Raw genomic sequence first — 21,559 nt, 5'->3', positions numbered from 1 at the left:
TATTATTATCATTGTAATCCTTTCATATCGTCACACTTTTATGTTACACTTTAGTTAAAATGATTTTTAATTAAAATGCCTTACAAAAGCATTTTAAATGGCTTGTTTACATTTATTATATACTAACATACCGCGGTGTATACTCCGGCCATGTTAAGTTAAATTTTTCCGTTTTTTCGATAATATGCTCATACAAATGTTACCTAGACCTTACCTAGGTCCCAAGTCTCAAGCTATCTTTATGACAATTTTTATTACGATCAGTTTAGTGATTTAATTGTCACAAGATAAATAGACAGATTTAGATTCGAATTGAATCGAAATACATATTGGTATTATCTACAAATACTATGTATTTACTTTGTTATTTTTGTGAACTCGCCATGCGAAAACTATTACATATCTAACGCCCACACAAACAAATTTGCGAACACGGCAACTCGTCTCGTAATAAAATCTATAATACATAAGCGTTAAGTGTACCTTTTCGAGGACGTCACCGACAAAGCAAGTAAACCGAAGAAAATACATCATCCGACTTATACATCAACGGCCGTATTGAACGGACGGTATTGCGGTTCTTAAGCCATATTCTACGTTGTCAGCGCCGCCTTATACAGCCAGCAAACTAGGGATTTACGAGTCAAGAACGAAGAATTATTTACTATTGCTCTAAAGCACTACACGGGTTTCACTTGTATCCACGTTCGTTTCGTTTGTAAGTATATATCGATGTACAGACGTATCATCGCCTGTACGCTCGACGCTTTTATCTATCGCGGGTCACAAAAGCATCGATGAAAACGTCACACGGACTATCAATCGCAATATTTTGTCAGCTATTTCCTATCAGAGGCCACCATTGTGGGACTAACTACACGGTGATTGATAATACGCCTGACACCGCCGACGATTTCGCTGAATTTATCGCATTTGTATATCGCTATACATTTTATAAATATATTCGTATTCTGAAACGTTTTGTTTAAATTATATCAACGGGTAGGGACCGTTGCGGTAGAGACGTAATTAATATGACAATATGAATATATATTGTATGAGTGCGTAATCAATTTTGAATTTAAATTGAGTACGTTTTATTTCACTATTTATAAAATAATTGGTTTTTATGTTGTTATTGTAGAATTCAGAGACAATAACAGTTTAAAAATAGCTTCATTCTATTATGAAAACAAGTTTAAAAGTTAAAATGTCAATTTTTTTTAATGACCAATAAGGCGAAAAAAGTTCTTGAAAAACGATAAATAACCATAGTCGACTAGGAGACTATTAGACAGTGTTTACGTTTAATTAATTGATAAAATTATTTCTTAGAATACATTTTAGTAAACATGTCCAAACAATGACAAACATGGATATTTTACCTTTATCTCTGACATTAACTGCTCGATTACTCATGGACCTATACCGAGAATTAAAACAAAAAGGCCTTACCTTTTTGTTTTAATGCGTTTCAACGTAAAGGACTCAACTCGGAACCGTAAGATTTTTTTTAACAATAGAAAAAATATTTTCTATTATTAGTAATAGCTATTATGGACGATAATAATTTTTACTAGATGATAAATGTTTACATGAAGATTGATTATTAGTTTCAACTAATATAGAGATAAGTTAACATACTTATGTAATTTATTTGATGGAAAAGAGTAAATACTGAATGAATAGCTTTCCGGTTCTTCTCGGTAGAATCTACATTCCGAACCGATACTTTAATCCGATAACGTAACGATTCACAAGTGCTTATCTGAGCTTAACATTTACGCTGCAGATTAAAACTATATAAATACTCTAGCTTCTAACTTTCAACACTCGCCACGATTCATCCAACTCGCGGAGAAACGATGTAAATACATATATACAAAAAAAATACATCACATATACTCCGTGTGTTGACCGCTTTTATTTTGCAGTTTTTCATTAATACTGGTATTAAAACTTCAAAACGAGGACACAACTGTTCCCCACTGTTATTCACTGCTTCACATTTATCAGTATTTTACACAATGCCTTAGTATTTTCATCCAATGAAAATGCATAAAGAGTGATACATCTTTTGATTATTTGTGTTATTAAAATTAAACACAAAACGGATACATTTGGACTTCCAGATTGGTTAATATTTCCATCTTAATCTCAATAACTGAAGTCAAAATAGTTACAATGCTTATCAGGATAATCACGAATGTACAGTTTGGATTCTTTCTTCAGATTCTAGTCCAGGTAGGCTGGCTTGCGTTGCAACGCATCTTTCGATTTTCTTTATTATCCAACGGCATATCGTATACTGACATATTTTATATTAACATAAGTGCAACAACTGTAATCATAGTAAAGTTTCAAATAAATCGGATGAACGATATTTTAACGCAAACAATACAAGCCAAAATAGATGAAAAGTTTTTTTTAATTTTGAACTAATTCTTACTCCACATTTAACTTAAAGAGAGAATTAAATGCAACAAAGATACCAACCAAGCGTTTTTTAAATAGAAACCAAAAGATATCTAAAACCTAATTCCTTTATTCATCTAGTCGAACATTAAAAATGTCTCATAGATATTAAAAATAGTACCGACATTTTATATTCTTTATCAATCCCCTCGCGTACTTGTAAAGTCACCCTCTTTAGGTCATCGACCGAAATTCAAGAGGCTAGAGGACATCTTACAATACGCTCCCTTTGAAATAAATAAAAACACCATAGCGACACAACCACTATCTCACGTCTGTACCAGCATTTGATTCAAAAAAACGTTCATATCTCAAATATTTGCATTCAATTTCTATTAGCTAGGCTATTAATATATTTTTTATTAGTTTAAATCATGGTCTCTCAGTCAGACAAGCGCAAAGAATTATAAGTGAGAGAGAGACAAACATTAGTGCGCCACAAAATTATAACAAGCAACAATATTAATATTTTTTTAACGATTCAACAAAATACGTACGATTAACAAGAGCGGTTTCTTTATCTGCCGATAAAAAAATAATTTCTACAAATAAAAACGAACTCCTGGCAGCTGAGCGGTCGTTGACTTTTTTGATTTCCCGAGGACATCAATTTTATCGCTCCGATAATGAACACAATGTCACACGATAACAAAATATGTGGGCACGCGCAGAATAAGCAATCTCACAATTTCACATCAAGTGATATTTTTATAAATATCAAACCTAGACGATATTAGCTTCCTATAAAAATAATTCAAAGATAACACACAGTCGTTAGAGATTACTTCATAGGGAATATTTAAACCTAAATATAAAGCGTTTTAGGATGGTGATGATGATGATGATGATGATAAAGACGAATATATACTTAATACTATTAGACCACAAGTTGACAATGTAGGCGTGGGGAGCACAGCGGGTCAACGTCCGCACCGAGAAGCTTCCAGTAGCTTTAAACAAATAAGTTCCATTTGTAGACAAGAAGACGAACTTTCTGCATTATCGTTTTAGTAAAACGTTTATCTAATTGTAAGAAGTATTTATAACTGAAGTATAGACGTAACTTATGTCCTTAACAACAATTAAAGGTGACGAGCATTAACGTAGCAACTCGTGGAACAACAAAAAGTAATAACGATAAAGCATCGTATCATAAAATGAAAGAAAAGCAGCAAAAATGAGCAATACGCAAACAGCCTGAGCTTAAACAAGAGCGCGTAACTCCAGACTTTAGATTTCAGCCTTCACGGCTTGTTTAATTAGCGTACCCGTCTACTCGTCTATAACATTCATTTATCAACTGGGAAGCGTTTTAGAAACAACTGTAATTATCTTATTCAATTAACTAAGAGACTGACAATTTGTTGTTAAAAACAATTTTGTGTTTCTTATTTTTCTGAAAATTTGTCAATGCACTAAAAATGTCTAACACTGCTTTACCCGCATTTTATATTGCTATAATTTCCAAATAATTATTTTGTTCGTATGTGATATTTCCCAATATTTACAGTTAAGGAATTACTTTTAACGAATATTGTACATATTTTAAATTGTGAACTTTATTTCCGCGCAAATAATGAAAGCAATAAATATTTATTCAGTGCGAATTAGACTGTAATTAAATTTTATTATGCAATCTATCCTGTACTTATTACATTAAACGGCCAACTTTTTCCAGTTTTTTGTTCTTCTTTCTTTGAATTATGATCACTGTAAACAATTCTAGCGCCACCACTAGCAGCTTTTTTGCTTATATCTCTGGCACGAAGTTGTCTACGTTAAATAATGTTTGTTCGACCTTATTGCTATTACGATACAGGTGAAAATTGTAAATATCGAAAGCGGCTGCTTTGCCCGGATGCATTAATTCGAGTCGTTTTATAATCAGTTTAGCGTCGTAATTGGTTAAATTGCACGTTTGTTTGGTCATTGCCGTGTATGGGCGGACGCAGTGTCTTCCAATAGCTTCTAATTTACATTTAATTTTAATATGATGTAAATTTCATAAATTCGCTACTCCGTTAATTAAAATATAATAGTTTAACAGTTCGTCATATTGTGAGAACAACTTCTACTGATATATCGAGGAAGTTTACAGATAGTTGTTACATATATACTTATGTTCTCAATACTTTAAAAAATCTATTTCAATAGCCTTTAAATTATATTATATTCAATTATTTCACGTACAGGTACACATTTTTTTCACAACAAATTTAAATAAACGGATTACTTATTTAAACACGAAAAATAACCGTTTCGTCAATAAAACTTCTTTTATAAGTAAACAATTTAATATTTGTACAAAGCACCATTATTCCTCTGTCCACGTTTATGTCCACGGTACGCTTTCAACAAAGAACTGAAAAAAACTTTTTAAACAAAACAACAAACGTTTTCTTTTGTTTCTTTTTGTATACATTTTGGATTTCGGCTATTTTTAAAATGCTTAAATTACAATAACCACGTTTATTACAACGTTTAGTGTTCGATATTGCAATGCTACATAGATTTATTATTTAAAATGTAACATTCTTGGAAGCGATAAGAGTACCATTTCAAGTTATTCAGAACTTTTCTAGCTTTGCGTTAGAATATATCACTTCTGGCTGGTGCACGCTTACTTTTTAGTATAGCGCTATAATAATTTTACAACAATTCTATTTGTAGGTTCGTTATTTGTATTAAGACTTCGATGCGGCGGGCGGTCTTCGCTCGTCTTCAACATATAATATATTTTTTGGCGTTGTCACATAATAATAATAATAACAATAATTAATCCAAGAGCAGTAACGTTATTTAAAATATTGAGTATTTAATATATGATGTGGATAATATTATTGAAAACGTACCTAATCAGTGTATGTATGATACTTTAAGACTAATGTGTATGGATATATTATTTCGTTTGACGGCTAAGATGATTGCCAACGTACTGAAATAAAAAAGAGTAATGACCGTAATTACAACCGCTTCTCGAACTGTAGAGTCTTGGCTCGTGATGTTGTTAGTACATTTCTTACGTTAAACTTACAATGTTAATAATATTATGTTTATCAATATATAATAATTGCTCAATATATAAAAATATATAGTTAAATTATCAAGCAACACTATTTTAGAGATTTCACGCGTTTTGATTGGTCGATTGTTTAAAAGTGACAAAATTGTCGTTACTGAATTTAAATAGATTTCAAAATTGTACCAATAGATTTCACAATACAACGGTGTTTTTTTTAAATATCATATGTAAGAGGACAGCCGGGCAAATAGGTTGCCTAATAGTTGGTAATAAGCACCACCAGTAATTACGGTATAAGATTTTTTACCACGAAGACTATGTTGATATGTAGTTTCTGCGTGTTAATTTAGCAGCGGGTTCGATGTGTATTTAAATATATTTTTTTAATTTAAAATAAAGTATTTAATTTAAAAAAACTTTCAGAAACATCTTATTTGCCTGTCGCGTTTTAAAATATATATTTTTATTTGTTTATCTCCAACGGCTGTACAAATTTAATCTACATATATATGTAGCACGTATTCTCATTTATAGAACAATATAGATATATGTATGTACATAAACTAAACCGCACTTTAACTATACCCTTTACAAAGTAACCTTTTAAAAAATGAAACACATCTACAAGAAATACCAACAACAAATCAAGACAGAAGACAATTTACAAGTAAAGAAATATACAGAAAAATTGTTTTTTTTTTTTGTTTAATCAGTAAATTGAAAAATAACTTTACAGTATACAAACAAGTAAACATCAGGAGCTCGACACTATTTAACCAGTATCAAGTAACAGAACGGCAAGATGGTTGAGTCAAGCTACCAATCCAGCTTATTGGATTATGTTTAAGTCGAGAACACGTAGAAAAAGTCGCTATCGGCACGTACACTTCACTAAATATTACGAAAGCCGAATAAGATAACAGGACTTTGTTAATAATTGTTTCATTTTGTATTTAATTTTATCTTAATAAAATGATTAATTTCTCTTTTACATTAAACTTTTTTTAGGTAATAAATTTAGGTTACAGGAAATTTAACAGAAAATATAATCAGAAAGTATTTATTTAATGTAGTGAGCAGAGATGGTCAAATGTATAAGAACAGCGAGTTCAAATCCGGGTTAGCAGTAATAAGATTTCATGTGCTTAAGTTGTGTTTATAATTTGCTCATGCTGATGGTAAAAGCGGACATCGTGAAGAAAACAGGATGTGTTTTCCAACAACAAAAATATTTCAATACTTCTCCTTATGAAGCAAGTTTATTGTCCAGAGGTGGGACATTTCTGGGCTAATACTATACTTTATAGTTAAGACCATATTTATGAAGACAGGTATATAAATTCGAAATATATATAATATAAAATATATAACTTAAATAGTTTTAAAGATTTGTTCATTTAGATATAACATATTATGTATATGTTATCAATGGAAATGTTTCACGAAAAACTAACAAAAATTCTGTCATTCTTTTTCTGTGACATGCGAAAGAACAGCAAAACCACTGTTTTAAATCGCTAAAATATAAAGGCATCACGCTATATACGTCCGTTTGTGTACGCTATACGGTTTAATATCGCTTGCAAATAACGTTCACAAGTCGACGATGTTGACAAAGCGAACGGCGTCATGCATTATTCCGGCTAAATCATTAATAGCTGTTTGGTAAATTATTATGTAAGCCCACATTGTTTAGCGTTTAACACCAGATTTGTATTTTCATTTTTATATCGATTAAATAATTATCAAATATATAGAAAATATAATGCCCGGTTCACATTATTCCAGTAGAATTCCAGTCCAGCGGTCGAATCCAGCGCTGAAATGTCACTGGAATAATGTGAATCAACACTGGAATGTGACCATTCCAGTGAGAGATCCAGTCCAGTGAATGGCTTGTCACTATAACAGTCAACAGCTTTTGCATGGAATAATGTAGACGATATGATCCAGTTCAGCAGTGGGCTGGATTAACTCGCTGCATTACTTGGAATAATGTAACAAAACGTCATACATATTTTTAATAATTCAATTACGTTAATTGTTCTTTTTCAAATATTGTATATAAAATTTGAACATAAAATTTTAGCATCGGGCCGTAACTAATGAAGAACTCAAACCCGATACATCACGTTAGTCGCAAAAATAATAAAATCCGCCTTTTGCAGTTACCGCAGTCGCATAAAAACAGATCACAATATCGGATATCGACGGTAAAAAAATTAACAAAAACTACAATACGAAATACTCGAAAGATAAAAGAAATGCGAGTCATTGGGAAAAAACGGACAACCATAAAAAATAACTTTCTGTGATGGTCTGAACGGGCTATGGTGTAATTGATTTTTGTATTTTATTACGCGATTACAACACTAAGATGAGTTCTGCGTTTATGTGTCATAAAATATAAACATACCGCGGTTATTGTTTATCCATCTCTACTTTGTTCCGTTAAGTTACGATACACATTGAAAGCAATTCTATAAAGTTCTTTTATTAAATAAATCTGTTCTCTAAAACATCTTTGTAAACTTTAATTATTGCATAATAAATCGCTTGTCTAGACTAAGTAAATAAAACCTTTTTGTGAAATTAATTTATTATTATTAAATATAAAAAATATATATGCTTACCCGACGCCTCCGTTCAAGGTGGTGACCACTCCGGGTCTCTCATAGCACATATGCATACCAGCAACCCCTTTATTACCACTGAACGAAATTTTGAAGAAGTTTTAGAACACGATATAATATAATTTTCACACTTAATATTTCACTATTAGTTTTAATCTACACCACGTACGAACATTTTCATCGGGACCGTTCGTCAAACGAAACAAGCCGAATTAGTTGATTACTGCGAAACAAATTTTCCATTATACACGGTGCTCTAAATCGATGTAAACCAATCAGTTAACGGTTAATATTCATGTCATGCTTCGCTTTATCGCTGGAATCGAATTAAAATCATATTGATTTCGTATAAGCATTTCCCGTCTTAAAAAAACCGTCTCTCTTATATCCCTTTAAACTTGCTAAAACTTTGGAATTAGGTCGAAATTAATTAACAATTTGGACCTAAAATAATTCAAATTAAATCATAAAAGTTAGAAGGAAATACTTGTTTTAAATTCAACATTTTCCTTCTTTGGTATTTACTTTATAATCGGGTACTTGATTTACAAGGAAATTAAGAGTGGTAATGTGTAAGTGAAATATTTAAACAATAATTATATATAAAGAACCATATTATTGCGCTGGCATCATTCTTTAGAACGAATTGGGAAAAAAAATTGCGTCAATATTTTTGTTTCTTACAATATGACGTAATTCGATAAGTCTGCAAATATTTAAAATCGATATAAATTTATCTATGGTTTTGGGAAAATATTATCAAAACACATTACCTATTTAAATGAATTCAGCATATTTTGGTAAAAGCTTTGTACTCATTAAAAAGGGTATAGCAACTATTCTGCAAGAATTATGCGAAGCATTATAAAATAATCTAACTTAGAAGGTTATGTCCACAATGTATACCTATTACACGAATGGCTGAATATGAATGATAAACGTCCTTTTACGTTTAGAAACGCAAGTAATCTTAATTTAGGGAACAATGATCGTTTGGATTTTTCTCTCGGTCAATGATGAATCGCTTCGTTCTCCGTGAATACTTTTTGCTTTATTTAACGAATACGCGGTAAATAGAATGTGGTGTTTTTCATAAGGGTCAGGAGGAACCATTACGCGGGTATCTTCGCACGTGATTGATAGGTGCCAGTTGAATAACATTGTGATATTTAGACGTATAGAGGAATATATATTAAAAGCTAAATTAACGAATCGTAATGGAAGTTCATGATGATTAAAATCAACTGTAAAATAGATATAAGCAAGTGATACGGGTGAAAAGGTAATTAAAAATGTCAGTCAAGGTTTTCACAATTCTCGGTGTATACGAGGAAACTTCTATTAGAGCCAAATCTTGCCCGCTCCACATTTCAAATACATTAACCCACTTTAGACCGAGGTCGTAGTGATTGCCTTGTCACTAGATTTGACGATACCATCTTATTCTAGTTACAATTGTTATAGCATTGTCATCATTAACATTTCTGATATTAAACTTAAACTGTTACGAACAAAGAACTCTAATAGTTTACTTTACCGAGATACGTAGACATTATTTCTTAGAAATATAAACAGGATAAAAAGATTACTTCACGAAGGACGAACATCGGACGGATAGGTCTACAGTTTATATATATATATATGATTAAAAATAATTTACGATCACTTGTAAAGAGCTTGATGAGATTCAAGATTCGGATCAAATTTAACTTTCGTAACAAATTCCTTGTGAATATATATAATAAGGTGACGAAATTACATTGAGTTATTATTTCGTTTAGAGCATTATGATGACAGTTAAACGAATTACATAATCTTGATACCGAGTTCTTTAATACAAATACAATTCCTTAAATTTTTCATTATTTCTTTTTGTGAAAGATGTTGTTTAAGTTTTAACAATTAATCAAGTAATAATATAAGATACGCACTTGTTTAATTTCTGTATTTTCATATAACAAATTAATGAATCATATTCTATATGAAACAATCGTATTATAAGTTGAATAACAAAGAAACCCCAGATGATACCAAAAAATGCAATGCGCAATGTCATTACATGTTTTCATAATTTTAAGTAGCGTGTATATAGAAAGGTTATGAGTTAATAGATGCATTAAAAGAGACTAGATCTTAGAGACTTTTAAACGAAATAAACAAAAAAATATATCAGAAGAGAAACTACCTATACGAAATTTCTTTGTTTCATCAAAAATTCTTATTTGTATTTTAAATAATTAAGTTTAATGTTTTATAAACATCAATACTACTAGTACTAAATGTATTACAAACGATGATTGATTTAATTGTGTTCAGTAAAATAATTAACGAAACAAGCGAACGGTTCATCGTAAAAATTCCTAGTTCCAGCGATCAAGCGCGTCATGCATGAGTCAACATCATGGACACCGCATCCATCCGCATGTTCTTACAAAAAACTCCACAGAGCACTATTCCATATAACAATCCAACACTGCAATCCAAGTGTTCCGAGTCACAGATTTCACTGTGACGGCGAGTCGCGCGCGTTGACAACACGCGCGCATTCCGAGTCACGTCACGTTCGTTCGCGTCCGTGCGAATACCCGCCAAAAGTGGTGATCTTTCAGATGAATGGACGAAGGCACCGCAGACGTCCAAACGGCATGCAACGTTGTGCGCGACTGCCGCTTGAGGCGGGGCGGGTGCGACGTACACCGCTCGCAGGTTATCGTGAGTCGACTACACAGATAATGATGTCAAAAGTGGATCGGACTAATGCTCTCTATTATGTTGTAAACGTTCCAAATAATCCGATGTTGCAGTGTGAACCTTTCTTACATATTCGGGTTGATCGTTCCTTGTAAATGACATGGCGATAATTTTTTAGTAATAATCTAAATTACCATAATTACATTCAAGCCGTTTATTAGAATTTATTGACAAATATTTTATTAGGCGTTTGATCTAAAATAACGTACATTCAAGTTTTTTTTTAAATTTTACATATTATATTCTGATCAAACTAAATGTTTGAAAATTGTATCAACAAAGACGAAGGTATCGCTCCTTGAAATGAGCCTGGCGCCGCTTTTAGTAACCGACAATAAATTTCATGTCCTACGCCCATTTATGACAAACAAAAATTAACCTTAATACAAAATCACACGATTTCAAATTCGATCAATCCTTTGTACACTCATTCTTGGTTGAATTGAAAATTGTTGATATTTCGGACGACGCGAATTGCAAATGTGTACCTTATTGTGAATGTTATGAAGTCGCTAAAAGATTGCTCGCTTTACAGGCGAATGACTCCGTTTGAAGTCTTGAATATTATAAGAAATAAGTACCATTTGAAATGGTCTTTATCGTCCAGAAATAAGACACTTTTTCCTTTTTCCAAAGACGGACAAGCAAGATGGTGTGTGGCTCTAAATTTTGGTCGGATTAAGAAGCGTTCTTCGTTTGATGAATGTATTGGTTCGTCGAGGTTTTTGCGGTGAGTTTCGTGAAACAGCTGTGACGTAGGGAAGGAAAAAAAAATGTTTTTTACGCCTATTGAGTTACACCATAAACATCATTAGACTTTCAAGTGTCCGACTAATTTCAATTCTAACACTCAGACATCAAAGTATTTTATTTATCAACATTCAGAGCGTAACAGTTCATGTTTATTACTCTAAATTGTGTACGAAATACGGTACTAAAATAAACTCTGACATCAATTAGCATATGCGCACTGTTCGGTAAACTGTCGCAATAAATTGCTCGTAAAGATTTCTTAAAGGCTTGTAATAGCTATAAATCTAAGAATAAGTTTTCGACAAGATCATTATGAAATACTTAATACATGATGCATTTTAAATGCAAATTACCTAAAATTGACCATATTAGGAGTATAAATCAAAAATTTCGAAGCAGTATCATAAGTTCTGGTAAAAGAATCTCTTTATTGGCTATTAAGTGAATTCCACATAGATAACTAATTCGCGGTGACCCAAATTTCATGACAAGTGGAGCGGTTGCGTCGGCCGGAGCGGAAATAGGCGGATGATCCCGGGGGAGTAGCGGGGGAAATTTAGGAGCAACGGGGGAACGCATCCGAGTATACTTTACTTTCTTAGCTATTATTTATCAATAATAAATATAATGTAATTACACGTTAACATGTAGATACAAAAATAACAAATACAAATATCGAAATCTTTGATATATTTTGATGACCTTACGGTAGGTCTTCAACATTTCATATGTAAAAGAAGAACAAAGTAAAGTAAAGCAACAAAATAGTAATTATAAAGAAAATACAATACTGATAAATCATCTGGAGACTTGACATTAGATAAATAGACTAAATATGACATTACTATGTTAGAAGATCCTTTTAAAATTAAAAAACGCATTCGGTACATTAACACAAAACACGGTACAAAAACAGATCCCTTGCATTTTCGCCGAACTCTGTTCAACTAGATCTATTGTTAAGGGCAGCCTTTTATTCGCTCTTACCCTTCTACTAAGCAGGTGCAGGTAATATTTCGACAACATAAAGAAATTTCTCACGGGATTGAAGTATTAGAATTTTATTCCAAAACTTTAAATAAATAATTAATATACCATTTTTGTTCTTCAATCATATTTGCGGTATTTTTCTAATCTATTTGCCCATATTATTAAAAAATTGCATTTAAGTATATGTATATGAATTAGAAAATGATTTCAGTTCAATAAACATAATCGAGTATGCAAAAGAAACGATTAAAATAATTAGACGCAGAATGGTCGAAGCAGAAACACGATGAAACTCAGTAACACAAGTACGCCATAATTAATTATATTCGGTTCAGCGAAGTAATCCCGCTTCCCGGCAACAATCTGGCCAGGCTCACGAAATCCACGGCTTTAAATATGCACGTAAACAGCTTAATGTGGGAATCGGCACTTCAAGAACTTCAAGATTTGAGATAACGCTTGAACAGCAGCAACAGCTTATTAATATACATCAATATATTACCAGTTACAATTATACTTTTCAATTTATATCATATTATTTAAAAACATCACATCTTAGGAATCGATAATATGTAATCTCAAGGTTCAATAAAATCAAAAATGAGAAATCAGACCTTCAAATACGAATCTTAATCATTTTAGTACGAAATCATATAACGTTTTTCTTTTCATTAGCACACTTTTCTTTGTATACGTAATACTTTTTCCTTCACTTTCTGATGTTCACTGACAGAATGCAGTAGCGTTAATTCCGCTTTTAATATGATACTTTTTTATTTTTAAATATTTAACAATTTTTGTAACACGGGACCGTAAAGATACAACATTTCTTAAAATAGTAAAATTTTGAAGTCAATATTGTCAGTATTAAGATCATAATAAAATTGTTAATTTGAATTAGCCAATCATTTTCCTGGACCTAGACTAGTGAAGGGTTCCATAAATTCTGCATTGTAGTTTATAATCTGGACGCACAACAAATATATAGAAAACGTTTTGTTTCGGGAATAGAAACATGGTCAATCTGTAATCTAAAAAGCGCTAAGGCATCCTGTCGTTTTGAATAGCAGGTTTGGAGCTTATACGCGGCTCCCAAGCAGGTTGGTTTGGAGTTCTAGGTTCTAACCGCAAGACAATCTCGGCTCTTATACAACCACCGAAGAAAAAATACATTAGGTTTTCATTGAAGTTTATTTAATCAAGTCATTCAATATATTTATTTTTATTAGACTATAAATACTTTTCTGCTTTCCATTATCAAAATGTAAAGAACGCGATTAAGGGCCAAATGTTGTGACTATTGTGTATTTATATGATTCGATAAGACAAGAAAATTACTTGACACCAATTATTATGATTGTTTTTCGAAATTGCTATCAAGCTATCGAGCGTTATATCAATAAATAACTAAAATACAAATACTTGCAATTTTATCTATATTTGTGAAGATTTTTTATAAACTAATATAATTGCACATGTTATATTAATAACTCGAAAGTCAAAAGAGGTAATTAATATTACATTAATGTAATGTATATTAAATTTGAGTTAATCAGTGTAATTACAGACAGATAGGACATATCATTATAATATTTTATTTACCTACATACACTAATTGCGAGATTTTTGCTCGACGCTTATTGCAAAACTCGGACGCGAAGCGGCGTAGTTGTGCTCTATTACCGCTAGGAAATCAAAATCGCGATTCAATCAGTTTTTTTTCTTACTTGTTACAGAAAACACACGTAAGATAAATTGAAATATATAATCAGTAAATATTCCGTAGATATTAGCAACTAAAAATGTCAGAATAACAATAGATTTCAACTGCAGTCTAAAAAATACACAAAACGAAGCGCATTTTCATTGCACGGTGTGTGCATTTGCGTGTGACGTATCGCGAATAGGCACAAAAAAGCTGATTGAAACGATCATGGTCCTTATACATTTAGACATAACGGCGACAGTACCACAAAACAAACAGTCCTATGTGGACGGCTGTACGACAAACAAAGACATCTGAAACAGGGCTGTGTTTATTGAGAACGGGAAAATAGAGCCGAGTACGATTGACTTTAGGAAAAGGCAATTCCGTAGATATTTTATTACAAAGACTAAAAAATATTATAATATTGAAATCATTATCAGGTCGCTATCTCTGCTTTAATAGATATTATAAGGCTCTATAATTATATTTCTGTAAAAAATATAAATAGCATATACTTCGTTTTTAGAGTCTAAAATCCGATTCATCGCTTCTATGATTTGTATAAAATTCTGTCATTCTTAAGTATTTGATTAAGAGACATAAGGTTTATGATTCATGTGGTATGATAACATTACAGTAGTAGGAATTTGGATATTTAGAAATAAAATCTCACCCTCAGAGGATAAGACTCTCGCAGGTAATGCCACGGCCGGAAGCTAGCTATTCAACAATTAATTTTCAAATGAATAAATTCTTCTTATTTGGCTTATGTAACACATTGTTGTCTGAAAATAATCTTCTCCTACACCACATATCGAGCAATTTGTTGATGTTATTTAACAACATCGGTACATTTAGTTGTTATTTATGATTATACTGTAACGTGCTTTACGTTTTATACATTTGCGAACTACAGAGCGTTTATAACATAGAGGAAGGGAATCCTAAATCTCCACCCCGCGCAGCCAGACGGAAAAATACGTCGTCGTTCGGATACGATTGTTTCTCTATTCGAAACGCGAAATGCAAAGTATGAAATAATTATGGCGGTGAGAGCGCGACACGTACCCCCCAATCTCTCCCTATCGTCCCCCTAGACGGTGCAGCGACGAAATATGGCCTCAAATGTGGCAAAAAGGGACTTGTTGCTTTATCACTGTCATATTTTCGCACAGTGAAAGGTTTATTTAATAAATTATGTTAACATTTTTGCGCACTTACTTTTTTTTCGTTACGGTTATGTCGTTTTGGAAAAAAAAGGCTTGAATACTGTATTTTTGAGGCGACTGACTTAAGAAAATAAACATGAATTTCTGTTTTATATTTCGAAGTCCAATATATATAATGTGACATCTTGTTACAAACGAATATTACATAACTATTGTAAGTGTAGTAAAGCGCCACATTGATATTGCTATAGTGGTACCATATCATATGGTTCACGTTATAACCAGTCACATTTAATTGGTCATAAAACACAGATGCCCTGAAAAATGTTGTCGTCCAGCGCTTGATTTATAATTATTATTTACTGAATTACTTAGAACTCTGGTGTTTCCCAAGGATGAATTTAAAACGTGCTATAATTTCAACTTACATATTATTATTAAGTTACAATTTAAAACGTAAGTTATTTATTTTAAGTAAATATTATATATGTTATTATTATATTATATATTTTAGGAGCCTGTTAAGACTAAATAGACAAATGTAGGTTGTAACGTCACCCGGGTATGTATGTATACAAAAAATTATAATGACAAAGTTTTAATTTATTTAATGGCCAACATAATGTTAATTCTAAAACATAAAACACAAAACCTTATGGTTTAAGAGTTATGTCTCAAAAACGGAGTGAGAAACGAAGGTCAAACAAACAAACCAACCAACGATTAATAAATATCCTGATCAAAGTTAAAACCCGTAAATGTCCACTTACTGCTCAGCTCAGAACGTCTCTGCTCAATGCGGGATGGTGGACACACATATGGCAGACATACATGCCGGTGTCCTTACGATGTTTTCCTTCACCGCCGAGCAAGAAATGAATTATAATCACTACTTACTCGTATCTATTCCATATTTTCTGCACCTAATCAATTGAATAAATTGCTCAGATATATAAAAATATCATATACAATATCCAGTTCATATGTCTCACTGATTGATATAATTTCTTCAAACAAAAAAAAATATACATATACAATCCTCAAAACAAATGTAAGAGAGAATCTAACTCTTATATTGTGGTATTTCGTTCAAGAGATATTTAAGGATCGAAATATAAGCTAGATTTCTAATGTTATTCACAACATAAATATTCTCGTGTTACAAATAAATGAAGAAGTAAATACAAAACTGTTTTTAAATCATAATTTTAAAATGAAAACAACGTTTAAGCAAACATCATTGTTTTGAAGAAAATTTTCGAAGCGTAATACGTAACATCCTCAGTTAATTTTTATCCTTAACAAATCCTTATAAAACACGAGAAGCGTTAAATATTACACGTTCGCTAGTATTTGAACATTTTCAACGGGCAATATTTTATCTCGCAGTCAGAAAAGCAGCTCGTCTCAAGACGGTTCCGTTTCCATACATAATAAACTACATGCATTTCCAGTATATGGGTCAACTACAGGTTGGTTGAAGGCAGATCGCGAATATATTAGACTTCGCCGTGATGTGTTTACAATTTACGAGAATAATAGGCGGCTGTTTTTAACGTTTTAGCGACTCTAATAAATATTTTTTGATTAGCTTCCCCAATAAAATTTTTTTGATTAGTACGAAAGTCTGTGACCAATGAATACATACAAGGCAGTCACTGACTATGATCACACATTAGGCAGGCGCAATCATTCAAAGAACCGCTTTTCAGAAGATCTATAATAAAAAAATAAGCTATATAAATATTGATATTTTTTTATATTAGTATCAAGTCAATATTATCAAGTCGGATAACGCACTTTTTAATATTTTTACGTGTGAAGCCTCATCTAATAGTGGTAGTATATATATGTATTATATATATAATACTTGTTTTTTCCTATCGTAACTGGTAGTCACTAAACCATTGTCAATACCATACTATAAAACTTCAGATAAAATTGATATTTTCACCGTCAGCCCAATTAAACAAACCACACAGATGTAAAACTAATGAGCTCTTATAGTCTTCAATCCTGGTGAAATTAGTCTCATCACAATTATTATACTTAAATAGTACAAAACATAAATCATCGTTATATTCATAAAACAGATCACTTGAAAGCATGTGGATTTGAATTTAATTTTGATGAAACTAGACATATTTAGTTCAATGTACTTTCGGTGGTTATATTTGAACCCTCGAAATACAAAAATTTGCAGTTCAATAAATATTCAACGAACCGTTAACATACCTAAACCTACCATTTAATCTTTATATTGAAGCGTAACATTGATAACTGCTAAAATTTCAATACAGCGGGAAACCTAAGTTGGAAATGCTGATGTTCAATTCAATATAGGACTCGTGGTCACGTGAATCATATTTAACGAAATCTCTAGCTAAGATCGTCACACGACACAAAATTATTTAAAAAAAGGATGCTCATATTGAAAATTTAAAGCAACCCAAATCATGCATATTTTTATTCGCTCGACGAAACTCTTACAATTCGAAATAAAAAATTTAAAAATATGCTTACGGTACGCTATATTCATCTTTCTATTCTTAAATTATGATAATATTGCATCCAATATCGCATGACAACAGAGTTGGCTTTAAACATTTCACAATCGACATCGTCGATATTCGAATCGCTTCTTACATAATATATTTGTTTATATGAAATTGTCTTTCTTTACCGGTAGATATTCGAATATCTTTATTGTTGAATATAAAAAAAAAAACATTATACGAAATTAGATTACCTACTAAAATCTTACTGCTACTATATACTTATAACCTGCCGAGACATCACATTAAATGCTGATACCGGTTATATATTATACTGCAGTGAAAATTATCTACGTAAGTAATATCAATTTATCTAGAACACAGAGGCCAAGCAACCTCTCGAGACCTTCACCCACAAAATTTTTGGCATATATTAACGAAGTACGATCAATCATTTTAGACCTTGTAAGCGTTTACTTCTGGCCAATCTATAATAGCTTACGATATTCGCATATTGAAATCAGAACCTGGTCTGAATTCGGCGTGAATAAAACATAATACCACGCGCTATTTAATTATTTCGAATATTTTTCGTTATCAGGTAAAAACAAACATATGAAGAGATAAAATCCGATGCGTAGTTAATTAGCGACGGACGGATGATCAAAGGCTCTGCGAGTACATTTCGAGTTTAACAAGCTATCAATGCCAAGGTCCGCACACCTCGTTGACAAACGTAACACGATTATATAATGTTTTTGTTGACAGTCATCGTCAGACTTCCGTCAGCTTGAATACAGCTGGAAATGCAAATCTGCTTTCACGAGTTTACGTAAACATTTTTATTACTGAATAAATAATAACATGCCATATTTAAATACATTCATTTGCCGTGAATTTTAATACGAAGCGAATAAAGCTTGAAATTCAATGAGAATATATTACGTTAACGCGCTTAAAGTCAACGAGATTATGACAGAGCTAAAATATATTAGCATTTTTTTAGAGGAAATCGGATACAAATTACGAAAGAAAAAAAACGAAATAAAATCCCGGCGATAAATTACGAACAGAAAGAACAATGATAAATACGCTGGAGCCTGTTATAAGAGAAAATGACAATAGCGTCATGATTGGCCACAAGTTTCATAATAAATTATTATCACGAGTGGATGCTTCATTGTTTGCCCGTACCGATGATAATATTATTAATAATTTCACGAGCAGAATAAATATAAAATAGGTCGGTTAATTCGAAGCGTGATACATACTTGATGCATGTAAGGTATGCGAGCTAATATTTACGCAACACAACAATGATACAGGCAGGGTATCATAAAATGCCACGTTTATGAAAATAATTCTTGATTTTATGAAAATCTATGTGTCATTATTTTGAAAATAAAATTAAAATTATTAAGATAAATGAGAGAACAAACAGAGCTGTTAGAAAGGGTTAGAATTAATCGTATTAGAAAAAAAATATATTTCGATAATTAAGAATTAAACAAAAAAAATAACAAACGATAAATCTTCGAACTCAAAAAAAAGTATACTAATTATTACTAATGAAGCAATAGAATGCCTGTAGTCACTACTCACGGCTACTAGCTTTCTATACAAACTCGATTGCCTTGACAGCGTGACACGTGCAAACTATTGATAATAACAACGAACTCACACTACTGGTTTTGTTTAGATATTACGGTAGTATAATAAGTACACTGTCTGAATTTTTCACATTAATTTCGTATATCTTTCGTTTATTTACACAATTGAAAATATACATAATTTAAACTTGATGGTACAGCTTTGTGCATGCCCTTCTGGATAGATACCATCCACTCATCGCTTAGTCTACCGCAAAACAGCTCTACTTACATTGTTTTATTCCGGTTTTGAGGGTGAGTGGGCCAGAGTTACTACGGGCACAAGGGACATAACATCTTAGTTCCAAAGGTTGATGACTCATTGACGATGTAAGGAATGGTTAATATTTCTTACAGCGCCAATGTGTGATGATGACCACATACCATGGGGTGGCCCATTTGCCACTTCGCTTCCTATTATATATAAAAAATAACTTTGCTTATTTCAAACCATGTCTCATTCGTAACTACGATATTGTTTTAGATTAAATTAGTGCACAAACTGATTTGTCTGCGATAGTCCATTCGATAGGATTTATTCCTTCTTCCTGTGTAATTCGTATGACAAATATAGTAACCAACTTTTTAAATTCAGCATTTCGTGTTTGCCATTAAGTATTTCAAATTATTATTTTTATTATAATATAAACAAAAATATAATTTATAAGACGTTTTGACATCAATATCGTCTTCGAATTCATATTTGTTTTGTTATGATTTAAAAATTCTGCGACCCGAGGCGCGCGAATAGGAGCACATTAAATTCGCACAAGTACATTAGCGTACATATTTGAGTAAGGTTGGTTTATCAACTACCTTGGGATTCTAATCCGATTTCAACTACCCTCTAGATACGGTTAAATGTGCCCAGCGAAATGTTTAACTAAAATTGCTTGTTCTATACTATTTGTAGTAGTATTAATTAAATGAGGATTCGAAGTAGAATAATTATAACCATTTTGTATACATGAACGTGGAATTTAAGCAATCTCTATCACACAAAGGCTTCCTCTTCTTTTGTGTTGAAAAGATTGGAGCTTATTCCACCAATGCGGATTGGTTTATACAGTTGTCGCTGAATTTTAATGAAATCTGACACATTCTTCATCGCCGAACACTATATAATTTATTAAACACAAATTAAGCACCTGAAAACTTGGTTTTAGAACCCGCAATCTTCGGTTTAAATTCACGTGTTCTCGCCTCGGGTCCACCACGGCTTTAAATTTAAAAAAATAATTATCGGTTAAACTAAATCCACGAGACCAGTACACCATTACATAGCTAACTTAAAGTGATATTGCTAAACAAAATTGAACCAATTGTTGCTCAAGCCATTACCATTGATCACGGAGAAACGTAATGTGAATGATCCCATTGAAAGTGGTGCAATTCGCTTGTGTGAAACTTATATAATTACCTCAAATACGAAATCAGTTTATTATACCACCAGCTGAGCCAACGATTGTAAACTACGAAAAATACCTTCTCACGGGTGAAACGGTATTGACGCACGCGCAAGTTGGTAAGGTCAGCGCGACATTATCCGTCTCCCTTCAACAACTTGTCAGATTTATGCGAGGGAGCGAGAAAATGGTATATGCAAATGAGCGTCGATAAAAAACGGGCATCCGACTTACTGTGTCGAGTCGCCTTGATTGATTAGATGCACCTTTTTTGTGCCGGAGGCCTTTTAGAATCTGGACTCTCTGCGCCATTCTATTGTCTGGCCGCTTTACCATCAACAGCGGACGACTACAATGGGTCGTCGTTTACTGAAAACTGGAAAGTAATAAATAACTCGTAATCGTAAACAGAGGACGCGTCATAAATACACGAACTTTAGGACGGAACGGTACAGCTTGTAAATAATTATGATTCTCTATTTACGTCTGGCAACAATGTTATGCTATT

General features: G+C 32.2%; 1 protein-coding gene across 3 annotated transcripts in view; it reads right to left on the bottom strand.

The window, feature by feature from the left end:
* LOC126776747 (AF4/FMR2 family member 1) overlaps window positions 1-21,559 on the bottom strand; it is a 220,122-nt gene that overhangs the window by 106,040 nt on the left and 92,523 nt on the right. For 2 of the 3 annotated variants that reach the window (XM_050499474.1, XM_050499475.1), the window contains exons 1-2: window positions 10,563-10,780; window positions 8,131-8,353 (exon numbers count right to left, since the gene is read on the bottom strand). The exons of the other annotated variant lie outside the window; for it this stretch is intronic. In XM_050499474.1, the coding sequence (XP_050355431.1) occupies window positions 8,131-8,186 (56 nt within the window). In that variant the 5' untranslated portion in view covers window positions 8,187-8,353; window positions 10,563-10,780. Of the gene's footprint in view, window positions 1-8,130; window positions 8,354-10,562; window positions 10,781-21,559 lie in introns of those variants that run through there. 3 annotated transcript variants of the gene reach the window in all.

Source organism: Nymphalis io, chromosome 21 (genome assembly GCF_905147045.1).
Source record: "Nymphalis io chromosome 21, ilAglIoxx1.1, whole genome shotgun sequence".
Classification (NCBI taxonomy): Eukaryota; Metazoa; Arthropoda; class Insecta; order Lepidoptera; family Nymphalidae; genus Nymphalis; species Nymphalis io.
This window is presented reverse-complemented; position numbering and strand designations above follow the sequence as displayed.